The 17,299-nt window shown below is 34.1% G+C and overlaps 5 protein-coding genes across 5 annotated transcripts; 1 reads left to right on the top strand and 4 right to left on the bottom strand.

The window, feature by feature from the left end:
• Positions 1–1,693: 1,693 nt before the first annotated feature.
• LOC102619191 (shewanella-like protein phosphatase 2) lies at positions 1,694–3,329 on the bottom strand. Its single transcript, XM_006493979.4, has one exon. The coding sequence runs from the start codon at positions 3,152–3,154 to the stop codon at positions 1,967–1,969; it is 1,188 nt and encodes a 395-aa protein (XP_006494042.2). The 5' UTR covers positions 3,155–3,329; the 3' UTR covers positions 1,694–1,966.
• A 418-nt stretch (positions 3,330–3,747) lies between these two features.
• LOC102618894 (hypothetical protein) lies at positions 3,748–6,126 on the top strand. The gene is made up of 3 exons (XM_006493978.4): positions 3,748–3,984; positions 4,314–4,451; positions 5,702–6,126. Exons 1-3 carry the CDS (start codon positions 3,856–3,858, stop codon positions 5,882–5,884), a joined length of 450 nt encoding a protein of 149 aa, XP_006494041.1. The 5' UTR covers positions 3,748–3,855; the 3' UTR covers positions 5,885–6,126.
• A 713-nt stretch (positions 6,127–6,839) lies between these two features.
• LOC102618602 (uncharacterized) lies at positions 6,840–9,640 on the bottom strand. The gene is made up of 6 exons (XM_052438998.1): positions 9,477–9,640; positions 8,868–8,966; positions 8,216–8,301; positions 8,033–8,093; positions 7,702–7,788; positions 6,840–7,161 (listed from the first exon to the last, which is right to left on the bottom strand). The coding sequence occupies exons 2-6, from the start codon at positions 8,946–8,948 to the stop codon at positions 7,069–7,071; spliced, it is 408 nt and encodes a 135-aa protein (XP_052294958.1). The 5' UTR covers positions 8,949–8,966; positions 9,477–9,640; the 3' UTR covers positions 6,840–7,068.
• A 359-nt stretch (positions 9,641–9,999) lies between these two features.
• On the bottom strand, positions 10,000–11,268 carry LOC102626286 (pumilio homolog 12-like). The gene has a single exon (XM_015525898.2). It carries the CDS (start codon positions 11,266–11,268, stop codon positions 10,000–10,002), a length of 1,269 nt encoding a protein of 422 aa, XP_015381384.2.
• Positions 11,269–15,741: 4,473 nt separating this feature from the next.
• On the bottom strand, positions 15,742–17,022 carry LOC102625995 (pumilio homolog 12-like). The gene is made up of 2 exons (XM_052436020.1): positions 16,929–17,022; positions 15,742–16,850 (listed from the first exon to the last, which is right to left on the bottom strand). The coding sequence occupies exons 1-2, from the start codon at positions 17,020–17,022 to the stop codon at positions 15,742–15,744; spliced, it is 1,203 nt and encodes a 400-aa protein (XP_052291980.1).
• Between the last annotated feature and the right edge of the window lie 277 nt (positions 17,023–17,299).

The following is a 17,299-nucleotide window of genomic DNA, read 5'->3' as shown; positions in this document are numbered from 1 at the left end:
TTTTATTATTTTCCATAAAGGTCAGTGTCGAATTAAAATCGAAAGCAATAAGAGGTCAAGCCATCAAGAAATTAATAATCTATTTTGGCAAGATGGGATTAGGGTGTGTGAATGTATTTAAAAAGGATGGGGATATTTCCACCCCACTATTTTTATAAATCCACCCCACTTTTAGAAAAATAATTATAATGAGTTCATAATATTTTTAAAAAATATAAATTGATAAAAGTTTTGTACAATTAGTCAATTAAATCCTTCTATTACTTTTTTTTACGTTCTTTAACCATCTTCAATCATAAATTTTAATATAATTTTTATTTTACTATTTTATTATTATGATATAAAAAGACAAAATTACCCTCATAAATTATGAGTTATTCTATCTAATAATTTAGGTATTTAATTTTGTGAATTATAATCTAATATTTTTAAATGAAACCTAATTATTATTTCACTATCCTTACTTGTAAATGACATAAATTTGAGAATCTAATAATTTATATGAAAATTGTGTATAAAGACACTATGTTAATTTAATTATAAAATAATAATCATACTAATAAAGTAGTATTAGAAACAATACGTTTGGTACAAATTAGAAAAATATAGAAGTTAAAGTAAATTCTTGATAATTTTATTTTATAAAGGTAAAATAGTCAATTTAAACTCATGTCAAATCAATATTTGTAATCAAATATGCTAAAAAAATCTAAGTCACAAAAAAAAAGAAAAGAATTAAGATGGATTTAATTAATTAATTTTCCAAAGTTCTTCTTGATTTGAAAATTTTAAAAATATTGTGTAACTTTTATAATTATTTTTTAAAAATGGGGTGGAGATATCATCACTCATTCAAAAAAATAAATTGTTCTTTTCACCGAATTTTTAATGAAGTTCTTTAAAAAATTGTGTTTTGCATAAATTACTAGTAGATTCAAATCTAAGATTTGTTCCCTTGGCATAAATAAAAGATTATAACTAAGCTTTGGTATTGTATATAAACAAATATATCATTACTGATTAGAAGAAACGCAAGTATATAACCAGCAAGTTGCAACAAGAAAAAGGGTGCAAATTAAAAAATAAAACCGGCAGTTGATGCTCAGGTGCTCAAAATTTTTGAGCCCTCACTTTCAAACACCAATTAAACCAAACCAAACGAACTCTGCTTTGTGATTATGAACAAAGCAATGATCATTCAAGTTCTGTCCATAGACTCATCGAAAGTTTTGCGATATCCCAACACTGTTCTGTTATAATCAAATGAAGCAAGTCTTGCTTTTCGACTGCAAGAACCCAGGCATTTTCTTTCCCCTCCTCTCGGTTACGTTGGAGAGGTAGCTCAAGGTTCTTGTTATCTCCAGATTTTGAGGAACTACACATAAACTACTACACACTATGATGACTCACATTGAAACCGTTGCGATATTACCAAGGCACACATATTAGACAGAAGAACCTCTCAATAAATGTATAGAAATTAGAAAGCATGGAGGCAGTCACCTTCAGATTTATAATATTTATAAAAATTATATTGAGAGAAAAACATTAAAGAGAATGCAAACATTCAGACTTTTAAGATGACTTTACATATCTCGATCTTATAAGAATAAAGTAGTGCATACTTTACCTTTATATCACTTGTACTAAGGATAACTAAGTCAAACCAATTATTTTTGTAACCATACCTCTATTAAATAATAACCTTGTTATAGTATTAAAAATAGTTGGTCCCAACATTATGACCATAGAGAGATTTTGCTCTATATAAGAATTCAATTTCAGAATTACTTGCAAGATTTTCAAGCAATTCTTCTATTAATTGAATTTCCTACATCAATGTCCAACAATTCTACAGACATATAATCAGTGTTCATCAAATGGTTTATCCTACTAGGTACCTGCAAAAGAGTATATATTCAAGAGAGAACTTGAGTACTTTTGCAAAGGGATGATGGTCAAACCATTAAGCTTTCACTTCCACTTGTTTTGGCTCGTAATCTGGGAGCAACAAACCAAGCCCTTCCTTGCTATCAGGAGCCAAATAAACTTTGTTCTTGTTCTGATACAATGGATTCGCTGTCAAAACAAGCAACTCAGAATTTCCATTAATCTCCAAGACCTCAGGCAACCCATCATAGCATCCCCTTGACAAGCCCACATCAATTCTTATTGCTCTATTATCACAAACAGCATTTATCCCCTTTTGCTGTATCGTATGGCCCATAATCATTCTCTTCACGCCAGGAAGAGTCGCAAGAGCATGTTCAAGAGCTGAACAATCACATTTCTTCTCCTCATCCGAAAACTTCCTCAACCAAACAACAGCATGCCTCCCTTTACAATATCCTGGCGCAGACTTCCCCATTAACCCATTGATCCAGTCCCTCACTTCTCGATTAATCCTCTCCAAACCATACTCTACGTGTTGCTTCAACAACCCTCCATGAACAAAAACAGAGTCCCCAACTACTAGCACGGTTGTATTCTCAGACAAAAACCGCCTTGCAATCGGACCATCCGGTCTCAATGCAGCAATTCTAGCCCTAACACCATTATGGTACTCTTTAGCCATACTCTTAAAAGCTAAAGGAATCCCACTAAACAAATCTTTCGGCTTTTCTAACCCTACACATAAAGATTTCATTTTGTTGCCAATACAATACCAATTAGCCCAATCCTCAAACTCTTTTAAACCCATTTCAGTAGCATATCTAAAATCAGCTTCAATGTTCATAATTTCATGATTGCCATTCATAGTAATAAATTTACCTCCGCTTTTCTCAGCTTCCCTCTTCAATTTCTCCAACAAATAAAGAATCTTGATCTCATCATCACCTCGATCCAGTACATCACCAATTTGTACAACAGTGGCCGTCCCACCAGTCCATTGATCAGAACCGTTGATCAAGCCAGCCAATCTGAGCGCTTGCTTTGATTTCTCCAAGTCCCCATGAAGGTCACCGATGGCAATAAGACGATCAACGCGTGGGAGGCGCGTGGTGGGTTCGCGAACATTTTGGGAAGTTTTGGGATCTGGGTTCGGTAAGAAAAGGCCACCGCTGACTGTGAAATCGACGAAAGTGTCTACGAATGAAGAGAGTAAGGAAGGCACGTTTTTGCATAAAGGGTTTTTGTGTTCTGTCTCCTTCATTCTCTACGTCGTCTTTTTGTGTTTGAGAGCCGGATGTTACACAGAGAGATAGAGAGAGAGAGAGAGAGAGAGAGAGCTGGAGTTTGAATTACGGCGTGCGGACTGCGGAGTTTGTCAATCGTGGTGGCTGGCTGCAGTTAACCATTGGCTTACGCAAAGCTTCAACCGTATGACGAGTCGTTTTTCTTTTGGATCAAGACGTAAACGAAGTCGTTTGGATTTGCGTTTACGTGCAACGAGTCGTCTTGCTTCGACATTCTATTTTTTTTTAATAATAAATCTTTGAAAGAAATAAACTTTTTTTTAAATCTTGTTTATAATTTTTATTAAATTATGTAAAAAAAATTCAAAACTATTATTATCAGTTTTCTACCATTATTGTTGTCGCACAATATATTATCAAACGCTTTTTGCTGATTTTAAGATTAGAAAGATAAAAAACTGAAAATGTTGTAGTTTTATTTAAGCAAAGTTTAAAAATAATTTCTTAAAAAAGCTTGAAAATACTATTTTAAAAATAATAAGACACGCGTCGACCGTGATCTATTACTACGACCGACACGTCGGCTTGCTCCATGGCAACCACAAAATAGTGTCATAAATAAACGAAAAACAGAGGTGGCAGTCAAAAACCCTAAGGCCTAAAACCCCACTGTACGTAACGTTACAAAGAGTACAGAAAGAAGGGAAGGGAGAAGAAGATGAATCACGTTGCAGGAATGGAGGAGCAAATTGTATCAGAGAGAATGAGAAGAAAGTTGGAAGAAGTTAATGCCGCTGCTCAAGCCCATCTTGCTCCTGTTCAAGATCATGTCAATTTCACCCTTCAGGTCTCCTCTTTGTTTTTTATTTTTATTTTTATTATTATTACTATTATTATTATTATTATTTTTTTTTTTGCAATTCTAGGGATTTTTGTTGTTTTTATCAAATGGGCATGTTCCAAATAATCATATTTATTTCAGTAATGCAAGCTTCTAGATTGCTGGGTTGGTAAAACTATTTGTTTATTTATTTTAATTTCTGGGTTCGAATTTATTATGCTTTGATTCCTGTTCTAAGACTGGCTGTCTTTTATTTTTTTCTTGTCAAAAATCACATTTTTTTTTTAGTGATTGTATTGAAATTGATTGTTTGTTTGAATGGTAATTGCCTGTAGCAAGCGTACTTCAAATGTGCCTATGAGTGCTTTGACAGGACAAGGAAGCAAGAGGAGATAAGCAATTGTGTTGAACATTGCAGTGTTCCTGTTGTTAGAGCTCAGCAGCATTTTGAGAATGAGATGGCTAAGTTTCAAGTAAGTTCTTTTGATTTTATCACTTGATTTCAGAGAAAAGTTATATGCTATTCTCACTCTCATATTATTTCTAGCTTAGTGATTTATTTGCACACTTGGTCCTACTGTTATGATCCTATTTTGGATATGATGCTGATAAGTTGTGTATTGCAATTTATAGAACTTTTTGATTGTTGTTTTATCCTAGATTTCAAGAACTAGCATGTGGCTAAACTACTAGGCATATTGTAATTTGAAGATGTATGTCTTATATTTTCTATAATCACCTCTCTATCCTTGTGTTATCATTATGGAAAATTATTTGACTGCCTAAACACATAGACAATTGTGACTGCATTTTCTGTCTTCTAAGAAGCTTGAGCGTGGTGACTTTTTCACCAGTAGTAAGTAATCAATGAATTATGTAACTAACGAATTTTAAGTACTTACACTAATATACATGGAGCAGTATTACTAGCTATTTGTGTATGATGCTTTGTAATTGATATCAGATATGGCACACAGATTCAGCAATGTAGAAAGGTGCCAGTATCACTTGCATACATGCACACTGGCGGACGTTCTTCACTTTCGTCTTCCTGTTTCATAAAAACCTCAAAATTTCTCCCATTCTCAATGCTACTTTGTTTTCTATAATGATCAAAATGCTGATTCTTCTTGTAGTTTTCTCATTGTTTAATTTTCATTTTTATACCTTTTTCTAAATTGACAAATAGTCGGGCAGTATTCTATCACGGTTTAAACATGAAGTGAATGCTCAGTATCACGCTATTTGGTCTTCTGTTTTATAATGTATTTCGCTGAGGTCACTCAAGTTTTAAACAATTTTTATTTTGACATCAGTTTCTGGAACTTGTGGTTCTTTCTTTTTGGCGTTCTGCAATTCATCTTGTTCCTAAACAATTTCTGGATCCTGTTTGTTATCACTTAGGAAATCTTTGTTTAAGAAACTTCATGGTTTACGCTTGTATTACTTCCAATGACTTTAAATTAATAGTCTCGTAGTTTGGTGATACAAGTCATTTTTTAACTGCTTTTACTATGAAGAAACAGAAGAAAAATGCATATCTATGTTATAATTTGTGTGTCTACGCATTTTAATACTTCATAATATCATATACTTGATCTCAATTTTTTTGATCTCGAAAGTATCTTGTGAAGCCGTCATGACATGCTCAATAATGCAATAACTTGTTCAGTTCTTTTATTGTCAATGAATTTCTTATAGAATCTTTTTCTTCTGGATGCAGGAGAGATTGAATAGGTCTCTAATGGTTTGCCAAGACAAGTATGAGTCGGCTAAGCTGCAAAAGATTGGGATTGAAGCTGTAAACGATTTGGAGTCCTGTGTTAACCAGTCAATAGACGACAACATCAAGACATTGCCACCTCTTGTTGAAAGATTGAAGACACAATTCTCTATCAAGGATTAAGTCAAAAGATTATTGCTGACTCAGTGATTGTTTTGTATTTTTGCTTTAGATTAATCATTATATTCATATTTAAGCGAATAAAATTCTGAAAAGACATCGAGCTCGATTAGGCAATGCTTAAGATTTTCTTAATGGTTGATGTTACAGCCTCTGAGAAACTGTTTCTTGAGATTATGGGGCATATAGAATGCTGCACTTCGGTTCAAGTCATTTTCAATTAATTCATGTACCCGTTATGTCCATGGCTTTTTGATTTTCGCTCTTTTTAGTATTTCACCAAAGGTTATTTGATACCGGATACTAATTAATTAAATATAAATTGTGATTAATAAAGTGATGGTAAAGAATGAACTCGTGACACATTTTATATGCTTCAAATCAAAGAAGCAAGAAGAATGCTAAATGATACAAGAATTATTTGAATGAAATTCCATCAAACTAAACATGACGACTACTTTAATTTATTCAAAACATTACAGGAAAACTAATTTGTAAATCATGAATAGCAGAAATTTTGAGAAAATTATAATATTAAGAGATGTTGCCATAATTATTTAAAACATTACAGGAAAACTAATTTGTAAGTCACGGAAGGTATTGTAATAGTTATTTGATTAAATCAAAATCTATGACAAAAAAACTCTGTATTAGATTAGAAGAATGTGGAGAAAAGCGTTACAGGGGTGATAGCAAGGAAGAGAAAGACAAAGCGAAACAAAATTAGGTTGTTAAAAAAAATAAGTGTTGTAGTGATTTAATCTCAGTAATAGTATAAAAGTGATTTTTTTTAATAAAAAATCATTTAAATATACACCGCCTAACAATATCCACTACTTTTGAGTTGATCAAAATTAAATCTAGTCTAGAAGGAAAAGAAGAAGAACTATTGCGGGGGGAAAAAGAAAAGGAGAAATGTCTCTTTTGCAGACATAGTTTACCATTCCAAGACAACAACTTTCCAATGAAAAAGATAAGATACCAGGGTAGAAAATATGATTAATAATGAGCAAATGACGTCCAATAGTTAATAATATCTACATACTGAATATAAGAGGCTTTGGCAGGTCTACACATGACCAAAGCATCAAAATGCGGGGAGGTCCAACTGAAGGTGATAGAAACTTCGGAGGTCAATCCCCAAAACTTCAACAGCTGTGTTCATCTCCGGCAGAATGACTTAGCACCTACAGATACTTTCTTGCAAGCGCGCGAACTTTTGTATCAAAATGAGATGATGTGATCCGGGAACCGGGCAAGTAGAGTGGATTAAGAAGAATCTGCAAATTCCCAATATTATTAATCAACAAAGAGAAAGCAGTAAAATTATTCTTTTAAGTTCATTTCTCAGCACTGAAAAACAATAAGCATTGCAGATCTTAAATGATCAACAAAGTGCGACATAACTTAATAAATAATTCCTACAAAGAGCTCCAAAAGCTAGAGGCAAAGTTGACACATCCTGACATCCCAGAAATTGCCAATTATTAAGTTCGAATAGCAAACAATGTGAAATTATTTTATCTACATAGAGGAATCAAACAGTTCATGAGTTAGTGACTTCCAACATTGTATAATAAAGAATGTACGATTACAGGAATGCCTATCAGATTTCTAAATATCACATCCTCACCAAGCAACAGAATGGAAAAATATAGATTCTTGAGACATAACATAATGAATATAATTTGTATTAAACAAAATGATAGCTCCAAAATATAGATATCCATGGTAACTAGAGTCAATCCACCAGAAAGAAATTGCTACGCAATCAAGACAAATTAAAAGCAAGGAAACTTCATTGGAGAAGCCAACATTACCTTTATATAGAGCTCATGGACCTCTTGGAAAAAGCTCTTGATCCCATCATCATTCCTAGAGTCGTGAAGTAGCATAAATCGTGTATGTGTGGAAAGTCAAAGAAAATACCAACACAGAACCAGTACACAGACATAAAACTCTAGCAATTCATAAATTGAAACTTCCACTTTTATATTTAGTAGCTTTTTTTTTTTTTGGTCAATGAAGCAGCATCCGATACTTTCACACAATTTTGATTGATTTGCTCTGATCACTAGATATCTAAAAAATGACAAAGATGAACAATAGAAATGTCATGGCATTTATTTGAGTAGATGTATGAAGGATATGACCAGCTGTAACGTATACTGATACCACCAAGTCATTGAACCTGTCAATTGCTTTCAAGAACCTGCCAAAGAAAAAAGTATGATTATAAAATTATGAGGTTTCAAAAAAAAAAGGCAAAATCAGGATATAGTACAAACTTTCCAGTACTGTTGGCATGAATAGTTACGGAGAAATAGAACTCACATAGCACTGGTAGTCCATGCAAGGTCCTGAACAATATCCAGAGCAGCATGTAATATGAACTGATGCAGCTGAGCAGCATCTTCTCTCTATCATAAAGCAGACATGTGATCAGGCTAGCAGCATCCAAACAACTTGCAAAGCAAGGCCATGAAAACACAAGTAGATATTAAAGTAAACTGAAGATAAGGACTTGAAATTATGTCGCCACAGATAATTGAGTATCTTAGTACTGAAGTTCAGTAGAGTACCACTTCCACATTCCACTACATTTGACAGCACCAAACATCCATACAACTATAATATTCACTTAGACAAAAGGGTCTAGCACTATAATGCCCTTTTTGGTGCGAGTACAGTACCTTATGATTATCAGATTTACATGCTGAAAATTGAAAATAGAATATCAAATGATTTTTTCTCAAGGTTAACTTTTAGCCAGTAATCACCATGAATCTCAAAAGACACAACCATAGGTCGTTGATGCTCACCTCCAAGAATACAACATCTGATACATACAATTTGCAAGGTACTATAGAAATCCATTATTGACATAAAAAATATAATTTGAAATCAACAAACTAAAAAAATAGAACTACCCTTGCAACTAAGCATATAAAAGAGAAGCAGAAAAAAGTACGAGAAATTAGCATACTTTAGCAGCAGAGCCAACTTCAGCTTCATATATCGGAATCTCATTCCTGCTCACAATAATAAAACAAGCTGTTGTTGCCATCCTCCTCCGTCGCAATACCTAATAAAAATAATAGGATTTGAACTCTAAATATAAGGGAAAGTCAATTCAAATGCACCACTGAAAAGTAAAACATCACGATGGGTTGGCTTGCTTTTCATCCAAAACCACAGCAATCAACTTATCAAACCCAACCAATAAAGTATCAAATCAGTTTCAACTCATCCCCTTTTTCCTTTTGATGTTTGTTACAGTGAAGATTGCACAAGTTTATTATATAATTTGGATTGAATATGAAAATGAAAATATCTCTATTAAGCCTCTCTAGCATATATAGTTAATTTTGACCAATCACTTTACAAATTAAGTGATGTGTTCCAATTGAAAGTGAGATAATTATTGTGATATGTTCAATGCATTAAAATAAACTTTTTTTTTTCTAATTTTTTTTTAAAAAAATAATTTTCTTTTCGGATCTTTATAACTAAGGAGGTAAGATTAAGTGTGCGAGTGAAGATCTGATATGCAAAGTGCAAACGGAAGAACAAATACATTAAAATGCAAACTTACGATTGACGAGTTGCAGTTGAAATCGGTGGCGACGCGGTGGTTCCGGCGACGGAGAACGAAGGTTTGAGCTTAATTTGAAGGAAAGTGAGGAAAGGGTAAACAGTCAAGAAGCATTTTTAGAGTTTCTTTGGAGATCCAGTGTGACAGAGACGACGGAGCGGAAATGGAATACGAATCGTAAACGAACACGTGTCTCCAAATTCACGTTAAGCCGGTAATGTTTCATTTAAGTCCTCGTTATTTGTGTTTATTTTATTTCAGTTTAACAGTTTGTAGAAATAATCAAAACGATACCTGTGTCCTTAAGCAAATCACCAGGCTAAAGATCCAAACTTGGATGAAGTAATTAAAGCTTGAACAATATCATTGAACTGAACTTTAACATTGATATTAAGAACACAACTTTTTTTATCAGAAACAAAACAAGACAGGACACTACATGACAAAGGGAACAAAATTGAAGTGTTCCACCAACACAATACATGACTTGATACGAACAGGAAAACAACAATAAAACAATTGGCTAATTTTGGAGATCACAATCCTTGATCAAATTATAAACATGCTTTCCGTATCCAAACCGAAGAGAATCGAGATTCTGTTGGAGTTTAGTCACAAGTCTCTGATGAAGATGAAGTGAATTCGGTCTCATTGTCTCGATCAATGCTGTTTGAATCACATAGTTTCCGTACTTGTCACAGGCCACACGAAAAATTTGGTCACTGTTAAGAAGAAACTCTTCGACTATGTAATTCACTGTGATTCGATACTTCAAGCAGTTTTGGACTACAAAGCTGCCGCATTTGGTCAAGGAGAGATCTATGTAATGGCCTCTAAGCGAGAAGCAGATTGTTTCGATCAAGTAAGGGTCCTCGAGTTCTAAAACGTGCTGGACTACATAGTTTCCGGAGAAATTCCTGGAGAGGCTCGCCGCGTTCACGGAAATTAAATACAAGATTTGTTTTCTTCGCGGACCTTTCATCTCGTCGATGAAATTGTTGAGGTTGATGCATCCTTGTTCGTGGCAGGCCAGATATAGACAATGCTCTAAGGCAGCTTGATAGATGAAGTCATTCTTGTTGTTGTGCTGATAAATTTGCTCTAAGCATTGCAGTACAACAGAGGAGCCCGGTTTCGTCATCATCAGTAACCTGAACAATCTTTTTAAAGCTTTCATAACAAGATCAAGCAAAGGCGGCCGATTTGCCACTGCTTTCATCAGCTTCCTGATTGATGATGAACCGAATTTATCAACTGATGCCTGGACAAACAATTGATCTTGAGACGTTATCTGCAATGTAATCCGCAATAGCTGGTCCTCGTTGCATGTTTCAATGAACTTTCCAAAGACGAAACGAGCATATTGGTTACATATAATCTGAAAAGTAAACTCGGAAACCACATTAAATACTTTGTCTAGAAACCTGGAGTCGCCAGAAGTTAACTTTTCCTGTAAGTATTGTGAGCCCTGTTCATCTTGAGCCAGTAAAAGAATACCAGAATTGGCACAATGCTGAAAAGGGTTTGCTTGGAATCCTAACGGCGTTTGAAAATTGGAGCTTGTGATCGTCTCGTACTGCGGGTTTGATGTGCCGCTCAAATTAGGAACTGTTGATCTGCCACTCAAGCTAGGAACTGCCCATGTACTCTGTGGGTATAATGGAACTGGAGGAGATGGGTGTATTTCATTAAACGAAGAATAAGAAGGATCGTTGACTTGAAGGTTTTCAAAAGAAAGCGAAAGATTGTTGAGTTGCGTTTCAGATACAGGATGTGTTCGAGAAGTCTCCATGACAATAAGGAGACTAAAGAAAAAGATGCAGAGAAAAATTTGTTTATGGCCATAATTTTATAATGCATAGATTAAAGATTTCAGCTTCTGAAAAGGAATACTATTCATGTAAGATTTAGAATTAGAACTTACATGGTTACATAAACTCTCTTCTTATTAGGAAACGAAACCCATTTTTTTTTTTAATAAAAAAATAGGGCGTCAACAGCTAGGTCGCTAGTCGGCTGCCAAGTCATCATCTTTAATTTATAAGACTATGTGTGCATAGCTCTTTTTATTTATTTATTTATTATTATTTTTTTGTTTTAACCACGAGGTATCCTGGAGAGGGTCTCAAGTGTGGGAAGCACCTTTAAACTCGTACCACAACCCAAATTAGAAGTCCCCACTTGAATCGGGAGGCACAAATTCTCCCAACAAAGGCGACTTCCCTACGACTCGAACTGAGGAGCAAACCCAGTCAAGCTACTTAAGGAGACTCTATTGCTAGTGGAGCCAACACTTTGTTGGTTTTTATTTTTATTTTTATTTTTTCATCTAAGAAGGCATTCCTTACTGGTTCAGCAAACAAAGTTCAAAATCTTCAATAACTATTCAACTGCCACAGCATTGAAGAGATAGATGCTGCTTGCCGTTTTGGAGTCAGTTGTAGGTACCAGGATGGAAGCAAGGCTTTCTGTCAAACCAAATGCCTCGAATAGATTTGTTCTACTCGATGGCTAGCCGAGGCTACAACTTTTTCATTGACTCAGATCACATTTTACTTGTTTGAATACGAGGCTAATGTCATTGAAGTTTTCCCTTTATGATACTTACCCAAAAATAAACCAAAAGATTACTGTTTGAAATGTTGCGGAGGTGTGTCCGCAATATGCACCTCCCAAGGAAACTCAATCCAACGTTCTTACCGAATTATGTACGGGCACCAATGAACGCACAATTTATGAAATTCTCTAATGATAAGGCCGAAACAAATGGAAAGGGAAGATCTGATCGCAAGCAAATGGAATTGGAACCAAATCCTAAGGTGGTGTTCGGTTTGAAGAAAAGTTAGGAAATCAAGAAATGAGAGGAGAGGAAAGTGTAAGAAAGGAGAAGAGACTAAATTGAAACTCTTTTCTAATGTTTCATTTGTTAAAAAATTATACAAGGAAAGGAGATGCCTTATTTTTTATTTGGACAATTTCACCCTTTATCGATAAACTTTCAATATTTATCATAAATGTAATTCAAAAAAATCAAACCATGAATTTATTAATATACTATATACACAACTAGTAAAAAATTATTTTAAATAAGTATATTTATAAATTAAATTCTATTTAAAAAGTTTATTAACATGATTTCATTTTATAATTAATTTAATTTAATTTGTTTCTAAATAAACTATGACATAATAGAAATAATTTATTAATTAATATATAAAATTTTAAAATTTTATTTAAAAAATAAAAATAAAGTGGTCGCCCCCACAAGAGCCAGCGCACGTCGGTGCTAACCACCACTGTGACATATCATTTCAATTCAATAATTATATAAAAATGATTTAAAATTAACAATCTATAGATTGAAACGAATTAATTGGCCGAAATATTTAAAGTTTGTCCTAATATGGGAAAGTTAGAAAGTTTTCAAACCTTTTTAACTGGATTTGAAGAAAATAAATTCATTTTTACCTCTATGACAATACAATGACATTGCTCGTTGACCAAGGAATCCAATGGTATTGGCGGTCGCGTCTTACGCTCTAGTGGCAATAGCTTTCCGATGGCCCAAATTTGTATTTTCTATTTTTGTAAATTAATAAAATAAATAAAGTGATTTTAGTAAATTGTTTAAATTATTGCCTTAACTTTTATTCATATAAATTAATTGTCTACAAAATTAAATTGTAAATAACAATTATTTGATAATATTAAACAAGTTAATAAAAGATTGAAGGGATAATTTTGGATGTTTTGGCTTCCAATAGAAGAGGAATTTAAATTTATCACTTTTTGATTTGGAATCTAAATTTCACATTATGATGTATATTAAACTCTAATGGAAATTTAATTCTTATAAATTAAGGTTACCCAAATATTGAAAATAATAAAGGAATTCAAATTACTTTCCTTTCTCCCTTCCTCTTCTTCCAACCAAACTCCACCTAAGAGAATTAGCAGAAAGCAAGTCTATGCTCCTTAGCAACAATATTTTTTCTTATGCAAGTCCATCACTTATTGACTTCATGCTCCTTTTATCGTTTGATATGCTTCTTTTTTTTTTTTTAATTAAAAGCCTAGATTTGCTCTTTCATAAATGAGCCAAAAGCCGGTAATGCATACCAGGTTTCATTTATATTAGATTCTTTGCCATTAGTTCACAATTTTAAGGGATAATTTTTGGGTTTTGGACTGCCAAACTCTGTTTTATGCTTCTTACATATAAACTGCCACCATTCTATGCAGAGATGGGACTTAGGAGGAGTACTGCCTCTGGCTTCAGCCCTTGACTTGGAATTTATGTCCTGGTAAGTGAAGTTTTGATGCTTGTTTAGCAAAGTTCATTGGGTGAGCATAATTTCCTTGCCCTGCTCTGAGGAAATCATCAAAACATTTCTAGCATCCATAAGTTTTTAACAATGTCTGACTGATTGATGGCTTTTGTATTTGATCATGGCTTATAACTAATTATCTACATCAAAAATATATTGTGTTTAGTTTTATTAGGGGTGTTCGCGGATCGGATTTTACGGATTGGACATCAATCCATATCCGATCCATGATTTTACGGATTATAATTTTTCAATCCAACCCAATCCACGGATTGATAAAATTCAATTCAAATCCAATCCATACATCTGCGGATCGGATGCGGATTTGACTCAATTCATATCCAATCCATACGTCTGCGGATTTGACTCAATCCATATCCAATCCACCATTTTACGCATTAGTTTTCGAATTAAAAATTTTTAGTTCTCTCCAACTAATGAAATAAAAAAAAGCTAAAATAATTTTGCTCAAATTCTGTTAAGTTCTTAACGGTAGTAAACGGAAGGGTGGACGCCAGAACTCTTTTGTCAACTTAGGGTATACGAGTGATATAAGTGAAAAGTGTTGTAGTATGTTTGATAACGGTGACATTTAAGGGTATACCGGTGATAATTTCCTTAAAAATAATTTTGCTACCAATTAAATTTAAAATTGAATAAAATTTAAATATATTAATTATTTAAATAAAGCTAAAATAATACATTTAAAGTTTCAAAATATATAACACATCAGGCTTAATTGTTCAAATAAAGTTACAATAATACGTTAATATAACACCAGAATTAATTGTTCAAATAAAGTCACAATTAATTGAAATGACGAAGTTTCGGAAACCAAACACAGTCTGATCCTTCACCAAGGCTGTTGCGCCTGTCAAAAAGTGGTGATTACGGAGCCGTCCACGATGGGAACCAGGAGAAGCCGTACGGGTGGCGATCTTGAAGGTTGTGATAGTGAAATTGTTCAGCTGGAACCAGTGAATGTGAAGTGGCTCGATGGACTTGGGAAAAAAGATGGCTTGCTCTCGCCGGAATCGCGCGGCCGATGTCCTTCAAATCCGTGTCGAGAGTGTATCCAACCAGTATTGAGTGTTGCTAGTGTGTGTGACGGCGGGGAAGCTTATGATTTTTTGTTTGCAAATTGTTGGTGACTTGGCGTCATGTTACTTTGCTTTTGGGTGACTTGGCGTTATGTTCCTTTGCTTTTGCTAGTGTGTGTGACTTTGCTTTTATTTTGTTTTACAATTTTTACAAAGTGTATTTGTATATTTGATTATTTAATTATTTTCATTTGATATTATTATTGGGTAATGGCTAAGATATGTTATAGTGCTTATGTAACTATGTAATATCACATTTATAATTTTTTTAATTAAATTTATAATAATTTTTTAATTTTATATATATATATATATATATATATATATATATATATTTTGCGGATTCACAGATTTTTACGGATTTACAGAAGTAAATCCATATCCAATCCATTGACTGCAGATTTTTAAATTTTCAATCCATATCCAATCCACCAATCCACGGATCGGATTTATACGGATCAGATTGAGCGGATCGGACGGATTGAGCGGATCGGATTGGATTCTGAACACCCCTAAGTTTTATCTACTTGTGTTGATTATTATTATTATTATTGTCTTTGTTATTTGATTTTTTCTTTTGAATTTCTTTCTAAAAGAGAGAAAAACTGGCTATTTGCAAACATTTTGCTCAGATTATATCATAATATTGTAAACATCAACAAATACAAACATAAAGAATCTTAGAATCTTCATTCTCAATCTACAGAGATTAGCTACTTCCCAGTTAGCTGTAAATGGGATATCATACAACGACACAAGTGCACAAGACTACAACAGAAAGCTAACTACCGTACACGATGTGTTCCTAAATGGACAAAGAAAAACTGAAACCGTCAGCTAAGCTAGACACGGATGAGATGCTGTGGTCCATTTATATACATTGCTTCCATATTTCATCACCCGAAGAGCAGCGAGGTGCTGCTGCAATTTCGTTACAAGTCTCTGATGAACACTAAGTCTATCCTGTCTCATGGTCTCTGCCAATGCTGTTTGAATCACATAGTTTCCATATTTGTCATTGGCTACTTGCAAAATTTGGTCACTGTTCAGCAACTCTTCAATGATATAATGCACTGCGTTTTGATATTTCAAGCATTTTTGAACCACAAAACTGCCACATTTGGTCAAGGAGAGATCTACGTAATGGCCTCTAAGCGCGAAGCAGATTGCGTCAATCAAAAACGGGTCCTCGAGACTCAAGACGTGCTGCACCACATAGTTCCCCGAGCGATGCCTGGAGAGGCTGGCTGCATTCACGGAAATTAAATGTAAAATCTGTTTTCTTCGCGAACCTTTCATGTTGTCAATGAAATTGTTGAGGTTGATGCATCCTTGTTCATGACAGGCTAGATACAGACAATGCTCTAATGCCGCTTGATATATAAAGTCATTCTTGTGATTATAAGATGGCTCTAAGCACTGCAATATAACAGAGGATCCCGGCTTTGTCATCATCAAAAACTTGAACAATCTTTTCAAAGCTGACATAACGTGATAAAGCAATGGCGGCAAGTGAGCTACTACTTTGATCAGCTTCTTGACTGAGGATGAACCAAATTTGTCCACCGATGCTAGGAGAAATAATTGATCCTGGAATGTTATCTTGAGGATAATCAGCGCCAGCTGAGACTCGTTGCACGATTCAATAAATTTTCCAAAGACAAAACGGCCATATTGGCCACTCATAAGCTCAAAAGTGAACCCGGAAACCACCCAAAATAACTTGTCTAGAATCCTGGAGTCCCCGGAACTTAAATTTTCCTGCAAGTACTGTGAGCCCTCTTGATCTTGAGCAAGTGAAAAAAGATCATGATTGGTACAATGCTCAAAAGCGATTGTTTGGAGTGCTGAAGGGAATCGAAAATCGGATGTGCCAAAATCTCCTCTGCCGCTCAAGCTTCGAACTGCCCACAAATTTTCTGAGTACAATGGAATTGCTACTGGAACTGGAACAGAAGATGAAGATGAAGAAGCAGAAGAAGAAGAAGAAGAAGAAGAAGAATCAGCGGCAATGCTGGTTTGACCAGTAGCATCATTGATAGCTTCAAGAATGTCAAAACAACGCAAAAGATTTTCGCATTCTGTTTCAAAATCAGAACCTGTGGATGATTTCTCCATTATAAAGCTAGAAATTATAGTGAGAATAAAGAAGAATAGCGAAGAAAAATTTTATTTGGCTGCATTTATAATGTACAGATTCAAATTTTAGTTTGTAGATAGGATTCCTAATCATGTTAGGAGTTATAACATAATAAAAACTCTCCTTATAGAATTAGGAAACAGAATTATTTATTATTATTATTATTATTATTATTTTACATAAAAAATTCATTTATCTCATTGTTATCCAGATTCATAGAGGAATAAACTAATCATATTTAGGCCCACCTGCTAA

This window comes from Citrus sinensis, chromosome 3, assembly GCF_022201045.2.
Source record: "Citrus sinensis cultivar Valencia sweet orange chromosome 3, DVS_A1.0, whole genome shotgun sequence".
NCBI classification, from domain to species: Eukaryota; Viridiplantae; Streptophyta; class Magnoliopsida; order Sapindales; family Rutaceae; genus Citrus; species Citrus sinensis.
This window is presented reverse-complemented; position numbering and strand designations above follow the sequence as displayed.

Excerpts from the sequence above, each read along its gene's own strand:
- LOC102619191 (XM_006493979.4), bottom strand. The coding sequence starts at position 3,154 with ATGAAGGAGACAGAACACAAAAACCCTTTATGCAAAAACGTGCCTTCC.
- LOC102618894 (XM_006493978.4), top strand. The coding sequence starts at position 3,856 with ATGAATCACGTTGCAGGAATGGAGGAGCAAATTGTATCAGAGAGAATG. Across the intron at positions 3,985-4,313 it reads ATGTCAATTTCACCCTTCAG|CAAGCGTACTTCAAATGTGC; the intron begins GTCTCCTCTTTG and ends AATTGCCTGTAG. Across the intron at positions 4,452-5,701 it reads ATGAGATGGCTAAGTTTCAA|GAGAGATTGAATAGGTCTCT; the intron begins GTAAGTTCTTTT and ends TTCTGGATGCAG.
- LOC102618602 (XM_052438998.1), bottom strand. The coding sequence starts at position 8,948 with ATGGCAACAACAGCTTGTTTTATTATTGTGAGCAGGAATGAGATTCCG. Across the intron at positions 7,789-8,032 it reads CAGTATACGTTACAGCTGGT|CATACACGATTTATGCTACT; the intron begins CATATCCTTCAT and ends TGACTTTCCACA. Across the intron at positions 7,162-7,701 it reads TCCATGAGCTCTATATAAAG|ATTCTTCTTAATCCACTCTA; the intron begins GTAATGTTGGCT and ends GGGAATTTGCAG.
- LOC102626286 (XM_015525898.2), bottom strand. The coding sequence starts at position 11,268 with ATGGAGACTTCTCGAACACATCCTGTATCTGAAACGCAACTCAACAAT.
- LOC102625995 (XM_052436020.1), bottom strand. The coding sequence starts at position 17,022 with ATGGAGAAATCATCCACAGGTTCTGATTTTGAAACAGAATGCGAAAAT. Across the intron at positions 16,851-16,928 it reads AGCTATCAATGATGCTACTG|TTCCAGTAGCAATTCCATTG; the intron begins GTCAAACCAGCA and ends CTTCTGTTCCAG.